At 37.9% G+C, this 22,556-nt stretch overlaps 2 protein-coding genes across 5 annotated transcripts in view; both read right to left on the reverse strand.

The window, feature by feature from the left end:
• slc12a8 (solute carrier family 12 member 8) overlaps positions 1-8,150 on the reverse strand; it is a 148,290-nt gene extending 140,140 nt beyond the window's left edge. For all 3 annotated transcript variants that reach the window (XM_043693966.1, XM_043693963.1, XM_043693967.1), the window contains exons 1-2: positions 8,065-8,150; positions 6,209-6,336 (exon numbers count right to left, since the gene is read on the reverse strand). The gene's annotated coding sequence lies outside the window, so the exon portion shown is untranslated. The remainder of the gene's footprint in view (positions 1-6,208; positions 6,337-8,064) is intronic.
• The window catches only part of znf148 (zinc finger protein 148), a 65,721-nt gene continuing 51,225 nt past the window's right edge, over positions 8,061-22,556 (reverse strand). Inside the window, exon 9 of one of the 2 annotated variants that reach the window (XM_043693961.1) lies at positions 8,061-16,389. In XM_043693961.1, coding sequence (XP_043549896.1) covers positions 14,788-16,389 — 1,602 coding nt within the window. In that variant the 3' untranslated portion in view covers positions 8,061-14,787. The remainder of the gene's footprint in view (positions 16,390-22,556) is intronic. The other variant, XM_043693962.1, reaches the window with a different exon arrangement.

Consider the following 22,556-nt stretch of genomic DNA (forward strand, 5'->3'; position numbering starts at 1 on the left):
GTATAGATTGCAGCAGTTCAAGATGACAGCTTACCTCTTTCTCAAAGACAATTAGAGGATAGGCAATAAATGCGAACTCAGCAAGCAACACCCACAGTCCACGACAGAATAAATTTGAACAAACATTCCTGCCTATAAATTTTGAGATTTAGATCTTTAACATTACTGGTAACTCAAAATTAGTCATTGCTTCTAATCAGGCAGTCAACCCAGTACAGCTTCCGTCATATAGAACATAGAACAGTACAGCACAGAACAGGCCCTTCGGCCCACAATGTTGTGATCCTCATGTATGCACGCTCAAAATTCTGTGACCATATGCATGTCCAGCAGTCTCTTAAATGTCCCCAATAACCTTGCTTCCACAACTGCTGCTGGCAATGCATTCCATGCTCTCACAACTCTCTGTGTAAAGAATCCGCCTCTGACATCCCCTCGATACTTTCCTGCAACCAGCTTAAAACTATGACCCCTCGTGTTAGCCATTTCTGCCCTGGGAAATAGTCTCTGGCTATCGACTCTATCTATGCCTCTCATTATCTTGTATACCTCAATTAGGTCCCCTCTCCTCCTCCTTTTCTCCAATGAAAAATGTCTGAGCTCAAAAAAGTCCGAGCTCAAGCTCGGATATACATCAAGCACTTGCACCACCTCAAGATACTGTCTGGAATTAGACAATTACAGTATAATGGAATTGATGCCAACTTTCATCAGTAGCTTTCCAGGACTGAACTTGAACTAAAGGTACATCATTCAGTTATGCACAACAAACAACACACAGCAAGTATATTCAGGACTTTAAACAAAGAGGCCAAATGGGTGTGCAAGAAGTAATTTTGCGGAATTATTCTTTCTCCCCACTTAGCAAAGATTCAACCTCCCACCATTTACATAGATGCTTTTTGAGGATTTGTGTATTCAAATGTCCATCTGCTACTACCCAACTTTCCCCACTTCCTTGCTACCCTTGTCACAGTTGTATTATTCAACTTCAACACTGCTGAGATTGATGGCAATAGCAAAGACCAGCATTTAAATTAGAAAGCTTCCTTGACTTTTACAATGCATTTCTCATGAGATAAATGCGTTGAGATATCCAGGGAAACATACAACTGATCAGCTGAAAAATTCAACTTGAAACTTGCTTGTGCGGTTAATTATGAATGATTTCAGACACTTTGCTATATTCAGGTATCAACAACAATTAACATTTATATAACTCTCGTCATAAACAAACAAAGCATTTCACAGAAACTGTTATGAATCAAGTTTGTACTTTGAGCCACATTTGGCAACATTAAGGCAAATAGCCAAAAGATTACTCAGAGTCAGGTGCTAAGGAGGATGTGAAAAGAAAAAAAACATGGGAGGGAAAGTATCAGACAAGGTTAGGTAGGCAAATCCAGAGCTTAGAACTTTGCCAGCTGAAGCCATGGCCACAATTGAGGAACACTTAATATCAGGATGAGTAAGAGGTTAGAATTAGATGAGCATAGATATCTTTGAGGATTATGGACTGAAGGAGATAACCGAGACATCAAGGAGCTTGGAGGGATTGAGGCCCAGGAGCCAATTTAGGTTAGACAGCACAGTGAGTGAGTGGAACTTGGTGTGAGAAAGGACATTGCCAGAGGATTGGATGACCTCAAGATGCAAAAATTAGAAATGTGGCCACTCACAAATATGTTGAATACTCAATTTTAAAGCTAGCAAACAGATGAATACTGTAAACGTTTCAGCAGCAGATGAGATAAGATGGGCTAAAGTTACAGAGATGAAAATAGGTGATCTTACTGATGGTGCAGACATGTGATCAGTTGCTCAGTTAGAACCAAATGTGACATGAATGCTACAAACTACCTGGTTTATACTTAGACTATTGCCAGGGAGAAGGATGGAGCTAGTAGCTAAAGAATGGAATTTGGAGAGGGGACTAAATACAACAGCTTTAGTTTTCACAACATTTAATTGCAGCAAATTTCTATTCATCTGGTTCTGGCCATCAGATGAACAGTCTGTAACCAGCAAAAGTGAAAAAGTCAAAAGAGATAATGGTGAGGTAAAGCTTGGTATTATAACATATATGTGAAAATTAACACTGTGCTTCTGGATGATGTTGATGAGAAAAGATGTGAGTGACCAGAGAGTTAAAGTTCCAGAAACAGAAAGAAAAACCATTCTAAGTAATACCCTGGAGAACAGTCATGTTTAAAACAGAAAATTCAAACACTGCATGCAGCTTTGGTCTCTGTATTCAAGGATGGATGTAAAAAAATTGGAGATTTGGTTATCTACTGAGGAAAGTTTAGATAATCCAGGCTTGTTTCTACTGGTGTTCAAAAGAGTGAGGAGTAACTTGATTAAAGTATCTAAGAGCCTGAACAATCTTGAAAAGGTAGGTATGGATAGGATGTTTCCTCCTGTGGAAAAGTCCAGAACTAGGAATGACTGTTTAAAATCTAGAGGAGCTCCATTGAGGACTGATACAAGTAGATTTTTATTATCTCAGAGGGCTGAGTGTCTTTGGAACACTCTGCCTCACAATGCTTTGGAGGTGGAATCATTGAATATGTCTTGCAGCAAATGGTTCAGGTGTGGAATGTACTGCCTGAGTGCGTACAAGAAAGAAGTTCAACTGAAACATTCAGAAGGAAATTGGATGGTTACTTGGAAAGAGAAAGGTACACAGTTATGGAGAGAATGGCACTAAATGAAATGCTTATTTGGAGAGCTGGTACAGTCACAATGGGCTGAATGGCCTCCTTCTGAGCTGTAAGAATTCTGTCAAGTGAAAATTACCACAGCTGATAAAGTTATTAAAAAGATTGAAAGCAGTGAAGATTTCTCAGTGCTGGTGTGTTCAATACAGAATGGAGACTTTTAAATGTCAGGTGGGCCAAGGTGTGGCAGATGGAGTTTAAATAAATGTAAGGTACTGCATTTTGAAAAAGCAAATCAAGACACAATTTATCAATAATCACAGGTAGACAGGATAGGGAAAAAGGTGTTTGGTACACTTGTCTTTATTGGTCAGTGTTTTGAGTAAAGGAGTTGAGAGGTCATATTGTGGCTGTACAGGACATTGGTTAGGCTACTTTTGGAATACTGCATTCAATTCTGGTCCCCTGCTGTTGGAAGGATGTTATGAAACTTCAGATGGTTCAGAAAAGATTTACAAGGATGTTGCCAGGGTAGGAGGGTTCGGGTTCGAGGCTGAATAGACTGGGGCTACTTTCCCTAGAGCATTGGAGGCTGAGGGGTGACCTTATAGAAGTTTATAAAATCATGATAGTCATAGATAGGGTGAATAGCCAAGGTCTTTTCCTCAGGGTAGCGAAGGTCAAAATTAGAGGGCACAGGTTTAAGGTAAGAGACAAAGATTTAAAAGAGACTGAAAGGGCAACATTTTGACGCAGAAGGTGGCACCTGTATGGAATGAACTGCCAGAGGAAATGGTGGAGGCTGAAATAATTACAACGTTTAAAAGGCATCTGGAGGGGTATATGAATAGGAAGGTTTTAGAGACTTTCTCCCCACCCCACCCCCTCTCATTTATCTCTCCACTCTGCAGGCACCCTGCCTCTATTCCTGATGAAGGGCTTTTGCCAGAAACGTCAATTTTCCTGCTCCTCGGATGCTGCCTGATCTTCTGTGCTTTTCCAGCACCACTCTAATCTATATTCTGGTTTCCAGCATCTGCAGTCCTTGTTTTTACCTTTAGAGAGATATGGACCAAATGCTGGCAAAATGAGACTAGGTTAATTTAGGACATCTGGTCAGCATGGACAAGTCAGACCAGAGGGTCTGTTTCCATGCTGTACAGCTCTATGACTCTATGAATGTGCAGTAAAAAGAATGGAATAGGGTGAGATGCTTAAAGGAAGAGGAGTACATGGAGGCAAGGTCAGGCCAAGATATAACTTTGTGTTAAGAGTCACACCATCAGAACAGTCTTGGCAGAGCAAATGGTAAAATGTATGGTCAGATGGAAAGCTTGATTTTGAAAGAAGTAGTCATCATCCCTCAACTAAGTTTCTCTCAATACCTTTATATGAATTCAGTCAAGTATAACAAATTTATGGATTAAAAGTGCCTTGTACTAAAGTTAACAAGTATTCTGAAAGGAGATGCAGATAGAAGCAGCAAGGAGTTATCTACTGCCAGTGCAATATTGGGCTGTTTCAAAGACATAGATTAATTTGGGGGGGTTAAGATTTCAGATTACTGAGACACCTGGAAACAGTGGACCTGCACAAGATGTTTCCACTTGTAGAAGAGAGTGAGACCTTGAGCCTCAGGGTTAACAGATGACCCTTCAGAACTGAAATGAGGAGGATTTTCTTCAGCCTGAGCGGGATTAATCTGTGGAACTCATTATCACAGAGGGCTATGGTGGCCAAGTCATTCAGTTTATTCACTACTGAGATAGATAGGTAAGGAGATCAAGGGTACAGGGAGAAGGTGGAAGAATAGGATTGAGAAAAATAATTAAATGGTGGAGCAGACTCGATGTGCTGAATGGGCTAATTCTGCTCCTAAACCTATGGTCTTACAGACTATCATTCTTGTCTTTGGGACTGTAGAAGGTCTATCATTTATGACGGAATATCATTTTTGGAAACAGGACTTGACTAGAACAAGAAATTGCACTGTTAATAATTAATGGTCAAAATGTACAGGAACTCTTGACTATATTCTCCAATCTTTTTTACATCATACTTGTAGTGTAAATTGCCTATTTTTACTTAAAGAGAAGTACATACCAGAAATGCAATAAAGCAAAATTAATTACTCATCATGACCTTTTACTTAACTTATTTTACGCTAATCTGCCAGAACTGCTGCTTCAAAATAGTTTGGAAGCATATTCTATTAAGAATGCTCCCATATATGATAGTACAGGAACATCATGTTCCCTCATGCCTGAATCAAAAATGGTTACTCGTAGGTACAGCAAGTAATTAGAAAAGCTAACAGCATGAAAGGCAATGAATACAAAAGTAGGTTTTAATGCTTCAATTATGCAGGGCACTGGTGAGACTGCATATGAAAAACTATGCACATTATTAGTCACCTTATTTAAGAAAGGATACAAACGCATTGGAGGCACTTCAGAACAGATTTATCAAACTAATACTTGAAATGAGAGGGTTGTCTTATGAAGGTTTGACAGGCTAGGCTTGCAACCACTAGCATTTATAAGTGTGAGAGGTGACTTTATAAAAACACATACATCTGTCAGAGTTGAGAGTCTGTGAAACTCTCTTCCTGAAAAGGTGGTGGTAGCAGAGTCCTGGAACATATTAACAGCAGAGCCAGATAAATTTTTGTTCACCTCAGTGTTTAAAGATTATCAGGGTAGTGGGAATGCAGATTTGAGGCTACAGTCAGATTAGCCATAAATTAATTAATCATTGAATAGAAAAGTAGACATACTCCTATGCACCATGGGAAAAGTGATCCCACTGTCATCATTAATGATGTGACTGGAATGGAGTAGTAAACAGGGCAATCATGATACATGCAGGATTTTTTAAAAATTAATTCTTGGGATGAGGACATCACTGGACAGGCCAGCATTTATTGCCCATCTCTAATTGTCCAGAGGATAGTTAAGAGTTAGCCACATTGCTGTGGGTCTGGAATCACATGTAGGCCATACCAGGTAGGGATGGCAGTTTCTCTCCCTGAAGGTGAAGGACATTAGTGAACCAGATGGGTTTTTCCAACAATCTGCAATGGATTTATGTCACCATTAGATTCGTAATTCCACATTTTTATTGAATTCAAATTCCACCATCTGTCGTGGCGGGATTCGAACCTGGGTTTCTGGATCAACACTCCAACAATGATACCACTAGGCCATCACCTTTCCCTACGGAATTGAATACAATCATCTTCTGTTAACATTTCTGATTATGCAAGAATTCATAAAATGTCTTAGCTTTAAATACTCAATGGTATAACATTAAAAAGGTGCAACTCTTTCCAAGTTGCTTTTCATGGTTTCAAAGTCTCCACAAAAAAACTGTACCTTTTCACATTTCAGTTTGAAAATATTTAAGCTTTGCTGTTACAGTTCAGTATTTTAGATGTAGTTAGCTCACCAGTGTTTCACTATTTTAAAGGAGCAAACTGCAGATGATTTGAAATCATTACAGGCATATTACAATTAAGGAGAGAAATGCACAACTTAAATAAAACCTACCCTGTTATTATTCAATACTCCACTGTGCTGTTGCTTCACATTGTATCGATGAATGTTCTGCAGCTGAATCTTTTGTTCCCTTCAGAAGCAGACAGCATATTTAAATAAACTAAATAATTGTGCAGCAGCTTTCACATAACAAAATGAGAAAAGCAAAAAATAAAATTAGGGAATTGATTGAATATATGAGCAAATAGTTTTTTAAAAATAAAAATCAAGAGAAATTAGCAGTAATGAAAAGTAATTTGAAGAATTCCAATGCTTAAAGATTTGGTATCTAGTTCTGTCACCAACTTTAAAAACAAAATTACCAAAAACTAATATAGAGCAAACCAGTAAGTCAGAAAAACAGAGGACAATGAGATATATTTTTAGAGGCATAATGTAGAGAGACTGTGCAAGGGTTTGAAGAAAAGGGGCAGAGTTAAGTTATGAAGAGAGATTATACAAATTAGGCCTCTTTCCTCTACACTTTAGAAGGTCAAGGGGTGATCTGATCCAAGTCACCAAGACATTAACAAGAATAGACAGGTTAGATAAACTATTTCCACTGATGGTAGATTCTAAAACTGGAGGTCCCTTTAGGGCCAGGTTCCTTTTTTTAAGGGATATGGACCATAGTCAGGTATATGAATAAATATCAAAAACAACTGCAGATGCTGTTAATCAGAAATAAAAAAACAGAAATTGCTGGAAAAGCTCAGCAGGTCTGTCAGACTTTGTGGAGAGTGATCAGAGTTAACATATCAAGTCCAGTGATCCTTCCACAGGTATATCAAGTTAGACCACAGAACAATCACGATCACATTGAATGGTGAAACAAGCTTGAGGGGCTGAATGGCCTAACGTCTCAGTAATAAACTCTGAGTTCCGATGACAGAGACTTTGAAATTTATTGAGATCAGGGAGACTAGGGAAATTTACAGCTACAGATGCTCAGGTCTGGACATAAGCAATGAATTACTTCTTCTGAATTAATAAAGTTTATGGTGAATCTGGGAGGCTCGCAAGGACAATGTTCAAGTGTTTGAATCTTGAGATGGCAAAGCATCGGAGGGTGAAATAGTGGAAGCTGGGCAGGTGATAGTGAAAATTCCAGTTAGATTGCAAGTGGAAAGAAATGCATGATAGGTCCGGTCAACTAACAAATAGCAACTGAACTACCAGGGGCTTAGGAGTGGTGGAGAACAGAAAACAATGCATGAAAGAAGCATTAATTATTGATTATAAATGGCAGTTGAATTTACTAGTTTAGATGATATCAAACTGCTGGAACAAAGATGAGTCAGCTTGTGACAACAGAGCCCTAAGGCTGAATTACTGCTTTCAACACATCCACAGAATGAAACGTAGTGGCTGTCAGCAACGCAAGCTGTTATAGGAAGAAAAATGTCCCAAATTAACTGCAATCTTCCTTTATTTTCACTGTATACTGTACACAGGTTTTGAAAAGTATTTCCCACTAGCTTAGTGATGTAATTTCAGAAGTCAATATCTAAAAATCAAATGCATTCAGATATTATCTGAAATCTTGGTTACGTTCAGTTTGGCAAACAATACTTAGTTTTCCATTATTCTACCCAATTAATTGTTTGATTGTTCCTCCCTTTTCAACAGTCTGCACTAAGTTCCTTATAAGACCCAAACACAGGAAGCATGTCAGAAATCAAGGAGTGTGCAGTACTGAGTATTGTAATTTAAAACTCTGTGGTTTGCACGATTAAGCTTTGCAAATATAATCTCTTTCAAAGTAGAGAATTGCACAATATCGATTTCATTAAAACACATCCTGACAAAAAGAATACTGCATACAATTTCCCTCCCTCCCTCTCTCCAGCAAATAAACCTCCCGGTACCTTTGTTCTGTTTCAGGGAAGGCAGTGCCCCTTTGACGTTCTCCTGCCAATCGAATCTGTTCGAGATTTACAGGCATGTGATAAATTCTGGAACAAGACTTGGCTGGCACTAACTGCAGCGCAGAGTGCCAGCAAATAAAAAGCAACAAACTTTCTGCATCCGGATCCGGGTAACACCTTTTCTCACTCCCTTAGCAAACACAGTTTGAAGCGTTCTCAAAGGAAAATGGGAAAGTTGGTGACCAGTAAAACACGCTCCATGTATGCAAAGTTGGCTTTCACTTACTCCTATCGAGACGGTCAAACTTTCAGAGCTCTCCCTTTCTTTTAACCCAGCGAAGGTCGCCTCGGTTTTCTCCTGACGGGAAGTTTAATTTAGAGCAAGTGCTTTAAATTCTGAAATGAGAGCTACAGAAATAAATGCGCTTCTGCCTTTTCATTTCTCGCTCGCTGCCGTCCGGCTCAATCTGCTGGTTTCCGCTGAATTCGTTAAAAAAAAATCCAGTGGACGCTCCAGGAGGCCGATCAGAAAGGAGAGAGGTTCCTGTGAGTTCAGAGCCACAGGAAAGATATCAGCAGCCCCCGAATCGGATCATTTGCCAGGGCAGCCTCTCACTGCTCTTCCTAATGCTCCGTTGACTGCCACGTAATAATTTGCCAAGAACCTGGCGACTGATTGATAATTGCAAGTGTTCTTTCTTAGAAAAAATATCGATCATTTTAAGCTTGACGGCCGGCTATCTCGACAGTTTCGGATATTTAACCGCACGTACGGACCTACAAACACAGTTTATGCAGCCCCACGACTGACTTAGTCGTGAACTGCCTGGAGGTAACCTGTGTCGATACCTGTGGTATTGTGAGCACTGGCTTTAATAAACTCAGTTCGGATATTTTGGGGACTGGTAGTCCACATTTCCCGATACCGGTTCTTTTCCCACGTCGGACTTCGTGTAACATTGACAAGAGAAAGCAAGTGATTCAACCTCAAAACGGTTGGTCTTTTCCAAACTCGACTACTGAAGGCGCGACCCAAGCGTTTGAATTACGTTCAAACCTAGTCCTCCAGTTGACCCTTAAGCCACCTCTGTTCTTAGAAATATGTACAAGGAAGTAGCTGTCAGTCTGATGTCACCACACCTTCCAGTTAAACTGGCCTTGCAACTAAATCTAATCTTCATTAACTGCATCGTACCGTCAGAGTTGGGGCAAGCCCTGTCAAACGTAAAAGGCAAAAAAAAAACTGCAGGCACAACCCAGGTGCCGAATACAGCTAACAGAAAAAGAATTCGATATTTCTTGTCGCGCCCGAGATTCATTGAGCTAGGGACATAAGGGGGCAGACTAAGTCCTTTGCTGAATACGAATCAAACAGCATCAGAGAGAGGAAGGAATTGTAAATATTCGACAAGAGCTGGGGCTGGAGCAAGGGATAGAGTCAGGGGGAAAGGGGAGGAAGATTCCTTAATACCTGAAAGGAAGAAAAACAGTTTCTCGTTAAAACATTGTCGGAGCCAAAGAATGAAGTGGAACTGTATGTGTGTGTGTTTCGGGGCGGGGGTGAACAGCTCTGAGATAGCCTGAAGCGTATGGGACCCAGTGTGGATCTCAGGATTCCATTAGCACCCCTGTCTGAGGAACACTGTACGTCAAGGGGATAGTTGTGATGCTGGGTGGATTGGAAACATGCAGGATGAAATTTCGGTGGAATTCACGTGGGTAATGCTTTCCTTACATTAATCCCAAAATACACCATTTGGGACACCACTTCCATTTGGCACACAGCCAACACTACCACTCTTCACTGTGCAAGCACAGAAAGTGCATCCTCCCATTTACAACTTACAACTCTAAACCCATGTCACATACTTTTTTCTATCAAAAGACATTGTTCCCATTTTAATGACACTACAAATCGATGTGACAAAACAGTCTCCTAATCCATTATATTACTGGAGCACCAGTGTATCTTTGGAAGGTTATTCACTGGAGAATTGTATAAAAATACAACTATATTCACTACTTCATTTCCTGAAAAAAAACTTGAATTTTGAGAACTAGGCTTATTTTTATGCAGAACATGGTCAGTAAAATTACAAATTGGCATTCCCAAAAAGGGCATCACCAATTTAAAAAATACACTCAATGATCATGTAAATTCATAAAAGTTTTGATACTAATTCAATGACATTTTGCAAATAAAAATAAATGTCCTATGTCTTGATTTCAATCTAAAGAAAACGTACAGGAAAAACATCTTCGAACAGTGATTAAAAAGACTGTCACAGATGTGGAGTCAGATGAGAACAAGTGGATTTCAAACACAAGTGTTACAAATCCAAATATTTTCTTGCAAGCAGAATTCTTCAAAATTTGGTGCATTCCCTATCCTCAAATATTGTCACTCATTACCATGATTTAATTAAATAAAGACCAACAATAATAACTTGTTTCTGAACATTTATTTATAACTATGCATTAAAAAGACTCTTAAAGACAAAAATGTGATACTTTCAATTTCTCTCATACACAGTTTAGAAAGTACTGTATATCGTTTGATAACTGTTTAAAGCATATTGTAGGATTTTGCTTTATTACATATCTACACAGTATTTGATCACACATTGCAAATCAACCTTGCTGTATCAGTATGTAGTACTGATAAATCCATTCCTCAAATATTTGCACACCAGAATTTAAAACCTGAATGTTAAGATACTGAAGTTAAATGAACAAGTTTTATGTGGGGCGAACAAAGCCTGACAGATTTGCTGACACTTATAAACACAAAGTCTCCCATTCAACTTGATTGTGGAGTAGTGAACAAATGAACAAAAAAGGGTAAATATTTTTGTACATAGGCTGTGCCCAACAGAATTTTTAACAAATTTAACTTTTACAATTTACTTCAAAACTGATCTCTCTAGTTAACATTTCTACACGAATAGAAAAGCAAGCTTACGTATAAAAATGACCAGTGTACTAAAAGAGACCAGAATAAACTTTCACTTGGCAAATCCATCTCTGTATAAATGGCTAACATAACATAAAGTCTATGCAACTGCTATTATAAATTTGATGCGGTTTTACCTATGTTAATGGTTATTCATTTTGCTGCTCTGTATAGATATGCAGTGTCAATCTCTCGCTACCCATCATAGATGGGAAAGTAGTGGACAGCTGTAGTCTAATTATGTACATAAACTAAGCTTTAGACAAAATAGAGTTATAAATTTGGACTGTACTTCTAGAATTTCCACTATACCAGAATATCAAATACAATTTCAAGTTTACCCTCTGCCATAGTAGTAAGATTCCCTTCCATTTCAACCCCAAGTTCAACAGAAAAATAAATTGTCTAAGTAATTATACAAGAAGAAGAGTACTTCCCTTAAACATTGTTTCAGTTTAATCAATTTTTGATCTTATGGTTACAATAAATTACTTTGTCAGGTTTGCGCTTTGTCCCCATCCTCATCCAAAATCTCAACAGTTCATGCTAAAATACTGGGTCATAAATGAAAACAAAATAATGTGCACATTAAAATAGATATTTGCAAAAATCCTGCACCAATACATATAACTTTTCATTCTCGGAATGCATTTGTTTCAATAAAAAGAGCCATAAAAGTGAATATTGAATGAAACCATATTTGTAATCAGTGAAGATTCAATTATACACTAAAAAGTACCCAGGCCATTACCAGCTTAGATCACTAGATCAACTGTAAAGAATCACACTTACATGTTGTCTATCCAACACATTGGCAGTTCTATTAGAAGATACTTTAATGGATATAATTATGTAAGAACTTCTGAATACTATAAAGCTGAAATAAGGTTTTGGATTGCAGGTTGAAAATCATTTTACTGTACATTCTCTCATATGATCTAATGAAAGCATTTTAAAAGTGCAGGTTTTAACTTTTTTTGAAAATACATTGTACATGTTATTCATTCTGAAGTATGGTAAAAAGAGCAATGCATTTTTATTATGTATGCTATAAGCTAGAATAAAAGCAGGGGAACTAATCAGACATGGTGATTTTAAACACATTTAGAGGGCATAAATCACGTGAAATCATTGAGACTTAACTGCTTTTTCAGTTATCATTAATATCGGTAGGAATTTAAAAATAACTTATTGTACTGATTTGAAGCAGTGTTCAGTGCAAGATGAATTTCATGGGCAATAAAATGTACACAGCACTTCAAAACTGTGCTGCGTCACTGTTGTAGCAGTACAACATTTTATTATGACAATACTGCAGTTGCCTCATGTGTTTTTAAATAATAGTATTGGATACCACACTGATGTAAATTTCAAGGTTGAGAAAAAAAGTTAATACTTAAAAACATATAATTACAAAGTAAATGTGACTGCTTAATGTAGATCAATTATCATTTACCCCAAAATCTCAACTGAGACATCCTTCACATTTGGTCCATTCAGTGAAAACCTACCACATGTAACTAGCTCAATTACAAACTAGGCTTTAAATCTGGGCTCTGCAAACTTAAATATGTTAATTAAATAACCACAGATGCTGGAAATCTGAAATAAAAATAAAAAATGCTGGAAACTCACATTCAATCTGACATTATCCAGAGAGAGAGAGAGACACACACACACACAAAAGGTTAGCATTTCATATCTGATGAAAGCTCACAGACTTGAAATGTTAACTTTCTCCACAGATGCTGTCAGCTCAGCTGTTTCCAGCATTTTCTATTTTTATTCTGAAAACTCTCATGAACAGAGTCAGCATTTCTCTTGGCCTTGCTGTCATTACGAGCACAATGTGGAGACTTCTGTGCTCATTGATACACTAGAGGTTTGTACATCTGCTGTAAAATAGGATAAGTATTTCTTTTTGCTAACAGCACTATGTTTCTTTGGGTAGCTAACATTGTTGAAAGTTGAAAAAGAGGATAATTAAGTTGCCAATATGTGATTGGTGGTTTCCCACAGACAGATTTGGAAAAAATGAAGAAAAGATAATGGACAGCAGAAACAGACATGAGCTTTTCTGAAATGTACTACTACACATAACACACCTGTAACTACTGCATACACACAATGCTTTAGTCTCAGTTAAACTCCACATGGGCATAAAGAATTTATATTTTTATAGTACCACATTACATCTATCTCAAAGCGCTGCATGTCCAATATATGAACTTGAAGTGCATTCACTATAGTTATATCAGACATTTATAAATTTCAAAAAGGCTATAACGGTATTCAAGAGTTCCGCTGGACATCATTTACCATAATTCCTCCTCCTTCCTCCCTTTGTCATCAGTAAATATTAGAATGTTTCAAACGCTACAAAGACGATATAAATATAAAAAATATAACATTTACATCTTTGGTTGAAACATTCTTAAAGCAAGTCATGGAACTCGAAGGTTGCACTGATCAGTAACATATCCAAACCATACAAATCGCAAGAATTTTGACCAATGCTGTCACTCTCAATGTGAAGAGGTTTTGCCCCAAAACCAGTGAATAAATTGCTGACTCTAAAACAATATGCTGGCTATTGTATTTCTCCATATTAGAAGAAAATGTAATAGTGTGCAAGAAAGATTTTTAATCACTGACTCAATTGTAGAAAATTTGTTAAACAAGTATTTGTATCATGCAATTGAATAGGAAATTAAAATCTTCAATAGTTAATCCAATCTTTAAAACTTATCATGCCATAGCATACAAAATCACATTTACAGAACATTTAATAAATTGGAAACATATTTTGTAGGATGACAGATAAGTTTTATGATATAATTCTGAAACATTGCTGTGCAGACAGAGTATTTTACAGATAATGGAGAGATATTGCAATATAAATTAACAGGTATATTTTCTACAAGGGAACATAAAATGGTTTTATACACTAAGCATACAAAAATAGGGATATAAACTATATCTTTTTAATAAGGCAGCCCAACATCTTGAAGAGTTGAAATCGGCATCTCATGTCTAGGTAAGTTTTAAAGCACCCTTTGTGCTTAAACCAGTCCTCACTGACTTAAATTCCCACATGTTCATTCTAAAATAAATAAAATTTCTTTTTTAAATTCATGGTATAAATATAATGTTCAGTGGATAACTGTGGAATACCATTTTGCTCCCACTCATCAATTCTGTGGGCTTCCTCACAGGAAAAGAAGATGCAAGTTAGGTCAAAATTATGTTCCAATTACTCTTTAAAATATTCTTCTACATATAAACAAACAAAATGCTTAGTTTTTGTTTATGAACTTAGTAAATCAGAGGTGAAAAGTGCATAAATTTAAAGAAAATCCAAATAAACCAACATATTTGTTTGGTTACATCCTTCAAATGGAAGTGACGGATTTTTTTTCCTTTAGAAAGTGCCAAAATACTTGGGGCATGTCAAAAGGTGAAGCAAAGCAACAGCATCAGTGTTAAACAACAGTTCCCCCTGCCACAAGACAATAACCTTGGACATGTCATGCATGGCTGAGGTATACAAAGAAAATATGTTTTTAAACAGTGTCACACTGGAGTGCAATGGTGTTTTGGCATATGAAAGGTCTAGTTTATGATGCTTCTGCATAAATGTTTAAACTGAATCAAAACTGCATTGACTACTGATTATACAGCACTCCATCCTATACAGAGCAGCACATAATACAAGAATTGTCATTTTGAAGTGCTAGCCTCAATTACATTACAAAGATTACAGCTTCCTACTATCCAAAGGCCTGACTAGCTGCAGCATCTGGTGAAGCAGTCATTTGAGCTCTTCCTTCTGGCACACTCACTAAGGGAAATTCTGAAAACTCTGCACTACCCCCACGTACTCTCAAGTTTACTTGTCCATTGGCAGCACTGTATGGGGGAGGCACACCAGCCCTTACATTCTGGTACTGAGCTCTGAATGTCTGCTCAAATGTGCCTATTTGATAGGCCTGATGGACAGGCTGAGCTTCTACCTTCTTTTGAGATGTCATCTGATCCAAGAATTCTTGTGCTGAGACAGAACTATGATTTGTCTCCTCGCTTGAAAAAGAAAAGGAGTGTTGGGACTCGCCAACCATTAAACCATAGTGAGATTTTTCAGATGTTGTTCGCAATGGTGAATTCATGCTTGATCTAAAGCCACGTTGCATTGTCATTGAAGTCATGGAAGAAAACAATGGTTGACTTGCAAGGGAAGGACTGTCAGTTCCAAAAGTAAGGGTCTGATTGGGTAAATATGCATCATTCTGACTTGTTCTTTCCAAAGCTTGCTGGAGAAATTTTGAATATTCATGGAGCATACTGGCTTTGTCTGAAGATGTTGATTGAGAACTTGCACTAGCTCTCTCGGTCTGGGCAACCTCAGCAACATCTGAAGTGTTTATTGACATGCTTGATGCCACTTCTGTATCAGCCACACTAAAAGCCATTTCATGCTGTCCATTTGCTTTATGAGAGTAATGGTCTAAAAGAGTCTGCAGCACCTCATCAGGAATTCCACTTTTGTCATGACTGTTCTTTATTTCAACAGTCAATGATTGAGAGTCCAACATAGATGCTGCTGTACTTTCATCAATGACACTAGCCACAGCAGCCTGGGTCACAGATGGCTGTGATGCTATCTGGCCTACATTCAGGGCATATTCTCTACTATTATTACTTGCTGCTTGCAAATAGCGCTTCTTCTTTAGAAACTGCATTGCATCATCATAATTGTTACTGCTATGCACAGGTTTACTAGGAACTTCCTGTAAGGAATCTACCTGATCAATATCATGGTTTCCCTCAGAATCCAGAAGACCTGGTTTATCAATAAGTTCATATGTATATTTAGTAACTTTATTTTCTTCATATGTGGATAATGCTGACATAGCCTGACTTGGTTCCAACTCTAGTTTCTGACTTCTTTTACTGCTAACTTTCTTGATGACCAATTTTGGCGGATGGATGTCTCCAACTGTACTTTCTAAAGGGTCACCACTGTTGGATGAATGTGGTATTTCAACAGAGTATTCAGTCACCATATATTCATCCTTCACTTTTGAAGCAACGCTATACAGTGACGAGTAATCATTCTCAGTTTCATCTTTTTTCTGGTCTAATTTTTCTACCGCGCACTCTTTATCAGCAAGAGGAACAGAAGACCTGGACTTTTCTCCTGCTTTTTGCTTCTTTTTCCGTGGTATTGGATTATCTTTATGTTGCAAGGAAATGCTTGGATCTTCCGCCTCTCCTCCCAATTCGCCCATCTTCAATGCACACTTCAGTTTTTTATCTCTGTTTTCATGGCACATGCGTTTATGTTTTAATACACGATCAGTCCTGGAGAAATACTGAAATAATCACAATGTTAGGGTCAATTCCATGGATCAACATTAAATTCTAATAAATGCAAAAAATGTATATTCTCTACATAGTTCTTTTTTTAAAAGCATCAGGCTCTAACAGCTGTAGAAAAACAAAGCTCACAAAAATTACTTGTATCTTAAAATTGTCACAGACCACAGTTTACAGATATACAACAACTAGATTGATTATGGACTGTTGCATGTAAAATCAGACACACTGCAGACAAATAATAAAGGACAGACCAGGAAGAAACATCTACACCTAATATAAATTGGACAGATTGATTATGCCAATAGATCTAAAAGTTCTAGTTTTAAAATATTTCCTGAAAGTAACCTTTCATGTGTGGCAATAAAACATTAAATGCAACAATCTCTGTGAAAAGGAAATTAAGTTGAAACACAAGGAAATATATTTACTGAGCTAACATTGAGCTTACATGAGAATATGAATAACTGATAGTAGTTAAACACTGTTCAAAAGAGGCATCAAGTCAAAGCTATTCACCTTGAACTCAAAAGGACTGACATGCAAGAAATTAAACTTGGAAAGAGAACAGCAACTTATGCAGCATGAGCAGAGGTGCATGGTCAGCATGAAGCTGCAGCAGGGACTGTTCGTGTATTAAAATATTACACAAATCAGTGAGGAACAGAATCTAGCAAATAAAGGTTCCTGACTCTTTTATTTAAAAAAATGCAACATTGTACAATTGTAGCAGCTAAACTGGGATATAAAATTACCCAGGAAAGCTGACTGAATTAATATTTTGCAAAATGATATGGAGTTACACAAATTCAGTTAACTTTGAAGTGAAAATATACAACCGTGGCCACAGAAGTCAACAGTGTACAAATTTCCAACTGTGATTAAACAGGTTGTTGCTATTCATAGTTGCAAATAAAGCAACACAATTTACACTTTGATGGAGCAGAAGCATGATTATTATTCATTAATCTATTCTGGATACTGTTATAATTTGTAAGGAATGGACTATCAATCATAATGTGCCTTTCACATCCTTTGCAAGTCTTTGGAACTGAAGTACCATGGAATATAAATGCAGCAGTGCAGTTCCTGCATAGTATTGTAAGGAAAGGGAGTAACTAATTTACATATAGGATTTAGCAAACACCAATTAGGGACTAGACTAGATAATTTCTTTATTATTCATATTGGTTAAGGGTAGTTGTTGGGCAGGGACTAATATTTCCTCTGCCCTTCTCCAAATGGAATCAATTACATCAATCAGTTTTTTTGTTTTATTTTTGGGGGTGGGGGAGAACGAGGAAGAGTTAGTTTAAAGTTTTCTCAGGTGTGACCATAAAACATGGCAGCTTAGCAGCATTTCAGCCCAGTGAGTCTGCTGCCATTCACTGAAATGAATGGCCAATCTGATCATCCTTAATTCCACTTTCCTGACTTTTCCCCACAACTCAATTCCCTTTCTGATTCAAATTCTGTTTATCTCAGTCATGAATATACTTAACAACCCAGCAACTTTAGCCCTCTGTAAATTCACTACCCTCAGAGAGAAAAGTTTCCCCCTCGTCTCGGTCTTAACTGAATGATCACAGTTATTCAGATTATGCCCTCAGGTCTTAGTCTCTGCCAAAAGGTGAAACCCCTACAAATCTTACATGTTTCAATAAAGACTCCTCTCATTCTTCTAAACTCCAATAAGTACAATCTACTTAACCTCTCCTCATAAGACAGATCCTCCATATTCATAATCAACTTAGTGCCATCTCTGAACTGCCTCTAATCTTTCCTTCGAAGAGGAGATCCAAAATTGTTCACGGTATTCTAGATGTGGTCTGACTAATGCCCTGTATAGTTTTAGCAAGATCTCCCTATTTTATACTCCCTATTTTTTACATTTGCCTTCCCCATCACTTGCTGAACTTGTTTCATGCATGAGAACTCCCACATCTCAGTGGCTGCAGCTTTCTAGTCTTTCCCCATTTAAATATTGAGCTCTTCTATTCTTCCTGCCAAACTGCATAACCACATTTTCCCACTCAATATGTCTACATTGCACTGCAGACACTGTATCATCCACACACTTGGCTTCCCACCATTTTTGTGTCTTCTGTAAACTTGGTGATAGTACATAATTAACTGCGGTTCCAGCACTGATCCCTGTGATACTACATTAGTTATAGGTTGCTATCTTGAAAATTATCCCTTTATCATAACTTTCTGGCTTCTATTACATAGCCAATCCTCTATCCATCTCAATAACATATTCTTCCCAAAATCATAGGCTCACATTTATGAAGTAGCCTTTGGAGCAGTAGCTTTTTGTTTGCCTTTTGGAAATCCAAATACATTACATCTACTGGTTTTGCTTTATCTATCCCACTTATATTATTGCTGTTTAGAACTCTATTAAATTTGTCAAGCATAATTTCCTCTGATCCTTCGCACCAAAAAGACAACTTTTCTAACAGTGCACACCATCTGAGTACTTCAGTAAAGTGCTCAAGCATCTGGAGTGAGGTCTGAACTCAAAACATCTGAAACATACCTATACAGAAATGTAGTCAAGCCAGTGGTAAATAATTTAGCAAATCAATGACTAAATATTCAAGACCAATATCATGAAGACCTAGGTAGAGTAATTAGCTAACACCTTGAAGGCTTTAATCATTTGTGTGGCTTGGAGAGGAATTTATACTTCTCTCTATCCCTTATGGCCTGGGTTTTTATTGCTTTTTCCAGGTAACTCCTATAAAACAGGATTGATCTCAGTTAATTCATTGATACTTACCACATTGGAGACCATTCAGCTCTCATGTCTGTGCTGGTCAACAAAATCTGACTACACTAATCCCATATTCCGTTTTGCCCATAACCCTGGAGCCTGTGGCAACCTAACTGAATATTTATTAAATGTTACAAGATTTTTCCATTCAATAACCCTTGCAGGCAGAAAGTTCCAGACTCCCACCACACTCTAGGTTAAAAGATTTATCCCTAACCATCATCTTTACCTTCTTAGCTCAAATCTGTGCCTATTACTGACCACCTTTAATGAATGAGAATATGCATTCCTACCATATTCCATCCCATTCATATCCTTCAATATTGCTTAACCTCTATCAAGACTTGACTTATTGCTCCAAGAAAAACAACTCCGCCTATACATTCTCTCCTCATTTCTCAGACCCTCCAGTCTAGAAATTATCCTGGTAAATATGTTCTGAACACTCTCGTGCAATCACATTCTTCCTATAACGTGATGAGGCTCCCTTAACCACCTTATCTAGCTGCCCTGCTACCTTCAGGGATCTGTGGATATGCACGCAGGAAGGTCTTATGGACCAAACCTCTGCATGAATGATCAGAATAATCACTGCATTGTTTTTCTTACTGTTTGTCACATTCATAGGTTGACAGTAGTGTAACATAGTGGAAATGAAAGGTCACGAAGAACTAAATGAAGCAATTCTACAGAAAAACGCAGAAAAGACTGGAATAATGAAAATTCAAGTAAAAATCAAAAAAGTGGAACAGCACCAAATCCTGAAAGTAAACAATTCAGAATGCAGAGAAGGGAAGATATATGGTATCAGTCCACAATCTTTCAATCTACACTCCAAGGAATGCAACGGTGCAAGAAAGCAACTCACACCCACCTTCTCAAGGACAATTAGGGATGGGCAATAAAAGCTGGCCTAGACAGTGATGCTCACATGTTATGAACTGATGAAAATAAATTTTTTCGATGGTGAAACTTGAAAGGGTTCAGAAAAGATTTACAAGGATGTTGCCAGGGTTGGAGGATTTGAGCTATAGGGAGAGGCTGAACAGGCTGGGGCTGTTTTCCCTGGAGCGTTGGAGGCTGGGAGGTGACCTTATAAAGGTTTATAAAATTATGAGGGGCATCGTTAAGGTAAATAGACAAAGTCTTTTCCCTGGGATCCGGGAGTCCAGAACGAGAGGGCATAGGTTTAGGGAGCTGCCAGAGGAAATGGTGGAAGCTGGTACAATTGCAACATTTAAGAGGCATTTGGATGGGTATATGAATAGGAAGGGTTTGGAGGGATATGGGTTGGGTGTTGGCAGGTGGGACTAGATTGGGTTGGGATATCTGATCGGCATGGACGGGTTGGACCGAAGGGTCTGTTTTCATGCTGTACATCTCTATGACTCTATGTAATGATGTAACTTAGAAAAAAGGGATAACCTCTGATGTGCTTCCCAAACATTTTCCCAACGTCTTCCATTTTAATCCAGATGTCATGCAACTTTAGAGTAAAATGTATGTGCACATGTATGCACTCGTGCACACACTTGGTTGGTACTGCTAGAAACAGCCAGGTTTGCCCTCAAAATGAGCAAAGATTGACTGCAGACTGACTGCAGCAGCAATCGGGCCTTAGAGTAGCCAATTACGCCACATTCACTTATAGGGAAAAAAACATTTAAATGGGCATCATTGCGAACAAACTCAGTCCAAGTTCCATGCTGCCATTGTTTCCTCAGAGCTCAAATTCCCAAGCTCGAACTACAACCCCACTCAGTGTCACTACACAGTTTGGGGGTCTCCTGCTTCGTGAAGTTGATATTCATTTGAACCTGTTCAATTCAAATGATCTGACAATTACAAATCTTTTGAGCAGCAAGTTCCCACTGTGTTAATTTCACCTTAATTTGAATTACCAAATTCAAACTGTCGGATGTTTTGTGCTTTATAAACAGACTTTGAAAGATCAACGACATATATGATTTTTCAAAATGCATTTGACAACATGCCGCATAGGCAACTTGTTACTAAAGTTAAAGCACAAATAAAAGGAACATGGTAGATTGGACCAAAGGACAGAAAACAAGATATATAGTAAATGGAGGAACAACGATCCTAAAGTTGACTCGTGAAGACAACAATATTCTGTAGAAAAGTCACAATGTACTCAAGACATTATCTATTTTTCTCTCTCACAGATGCTGCCAAACCTGCTGAGGTACTCCATCATCTATCGTATTTGCTTTTATACCAATGTTTATATTCTTCCAAATCAAGAAAATCTTCACTAACCACTGCAAGTAATTACCTTTACATATGCCTAATATCATTGTTAATATGTGTTAGAAGTGGAGCTTTTTAACTTTGGAAACTAAATTTTGAAAGTAGGCTGAGTAGCAGATAAACCTCTGGTAAACTCTAAACAGTGGCAAATTGCATCCAAAATAAATACAATTGAAAAATAAGCTGTATTTGCTGGACAGAGTTAGAGTAAATGAGTGATACCGGTAGTGGATCTTACCTAGCTAAAGAGCAGGAGATGTGATATGTGCAGTTATTCCAGTAAGAGTTAAGTTATTCATCTGCTTTTGCAGAATTAAGGAAAGTTTTGGAAATTAAAGGTAACTGCTTTGTATTCCCATCAGGGTTCTGGTAGTGCATATCACATTGCTATGGAGATGGGTGGAGCTTTTTGAGATTATTTGTTTTAAGTTAACTCAATGAATTTAAATAGAATATATACAGCAGGCACAATCGGTTAATGCTTGGAAACTAAGAGACTCTAGCTGAAAATGTGTTGCTGGAAAAGCGCAGGTCAGGCAGCATCCAAGGAACAGGAGAATCGACGTTTCGGGCATAAGCCCTTCTTCAGGAATGAGGAAAGTGTGTCCAGCAGGCTCCAACTAAGAGACTCTGTCAGCTTTGGGTCTAATGTAGCTTGTAGCTCCTTGGACATTAAAGAATAAAACCAAATATCGGACTCAGGACCAGGAATAGACCATGCAGTCCTTCAAGCTTTCTCTGTCATCCACAAAGGTTGGATCTAATATGGCTACGGTCACAACTTTACTTTTCTATCTGCTCATAACCCTTGATTCACTGATGTATCCAAAATCTAACTCTGCCTGAAAAAAACTTTAGTAACCCAGCTTCCATTGTTTTCTGTGGAAAAAACTCCAGACTCTCAATCCTCTGGGAGAAAAGACTTTCTCTCATCATGTTAAAAGCAAGGCCTCTAATTCATAAATTGTATCATTCAATTCTTGTCTCTCCTAAAATGGGAAATATTCTCTCCTAATCCATCCTGTTAAGTCCCCTCAGAATCTTGTGTGTGTGTCAATAAAAATCACCTCTCACTTTTTTAGAATTCAATGAGTTAAAGCAATTCAACATCTTTTT

Source organism: Chiloscyllium plagiosum, chromosome 7, assembly GCF_004010195.1.
Source record: "Chiloscyllium plagiosum isolate BGI_BamShark_2017 chromosome 7, ASM401019v2, whole genome shotgun sequence".
NCBI lineage: Eukaryota > Metazoa > Chordata > Chondrichthyes > Orectolobiformes > Hemiscylliidae > Chiloscyllium > Chiloscyllium plagiosum.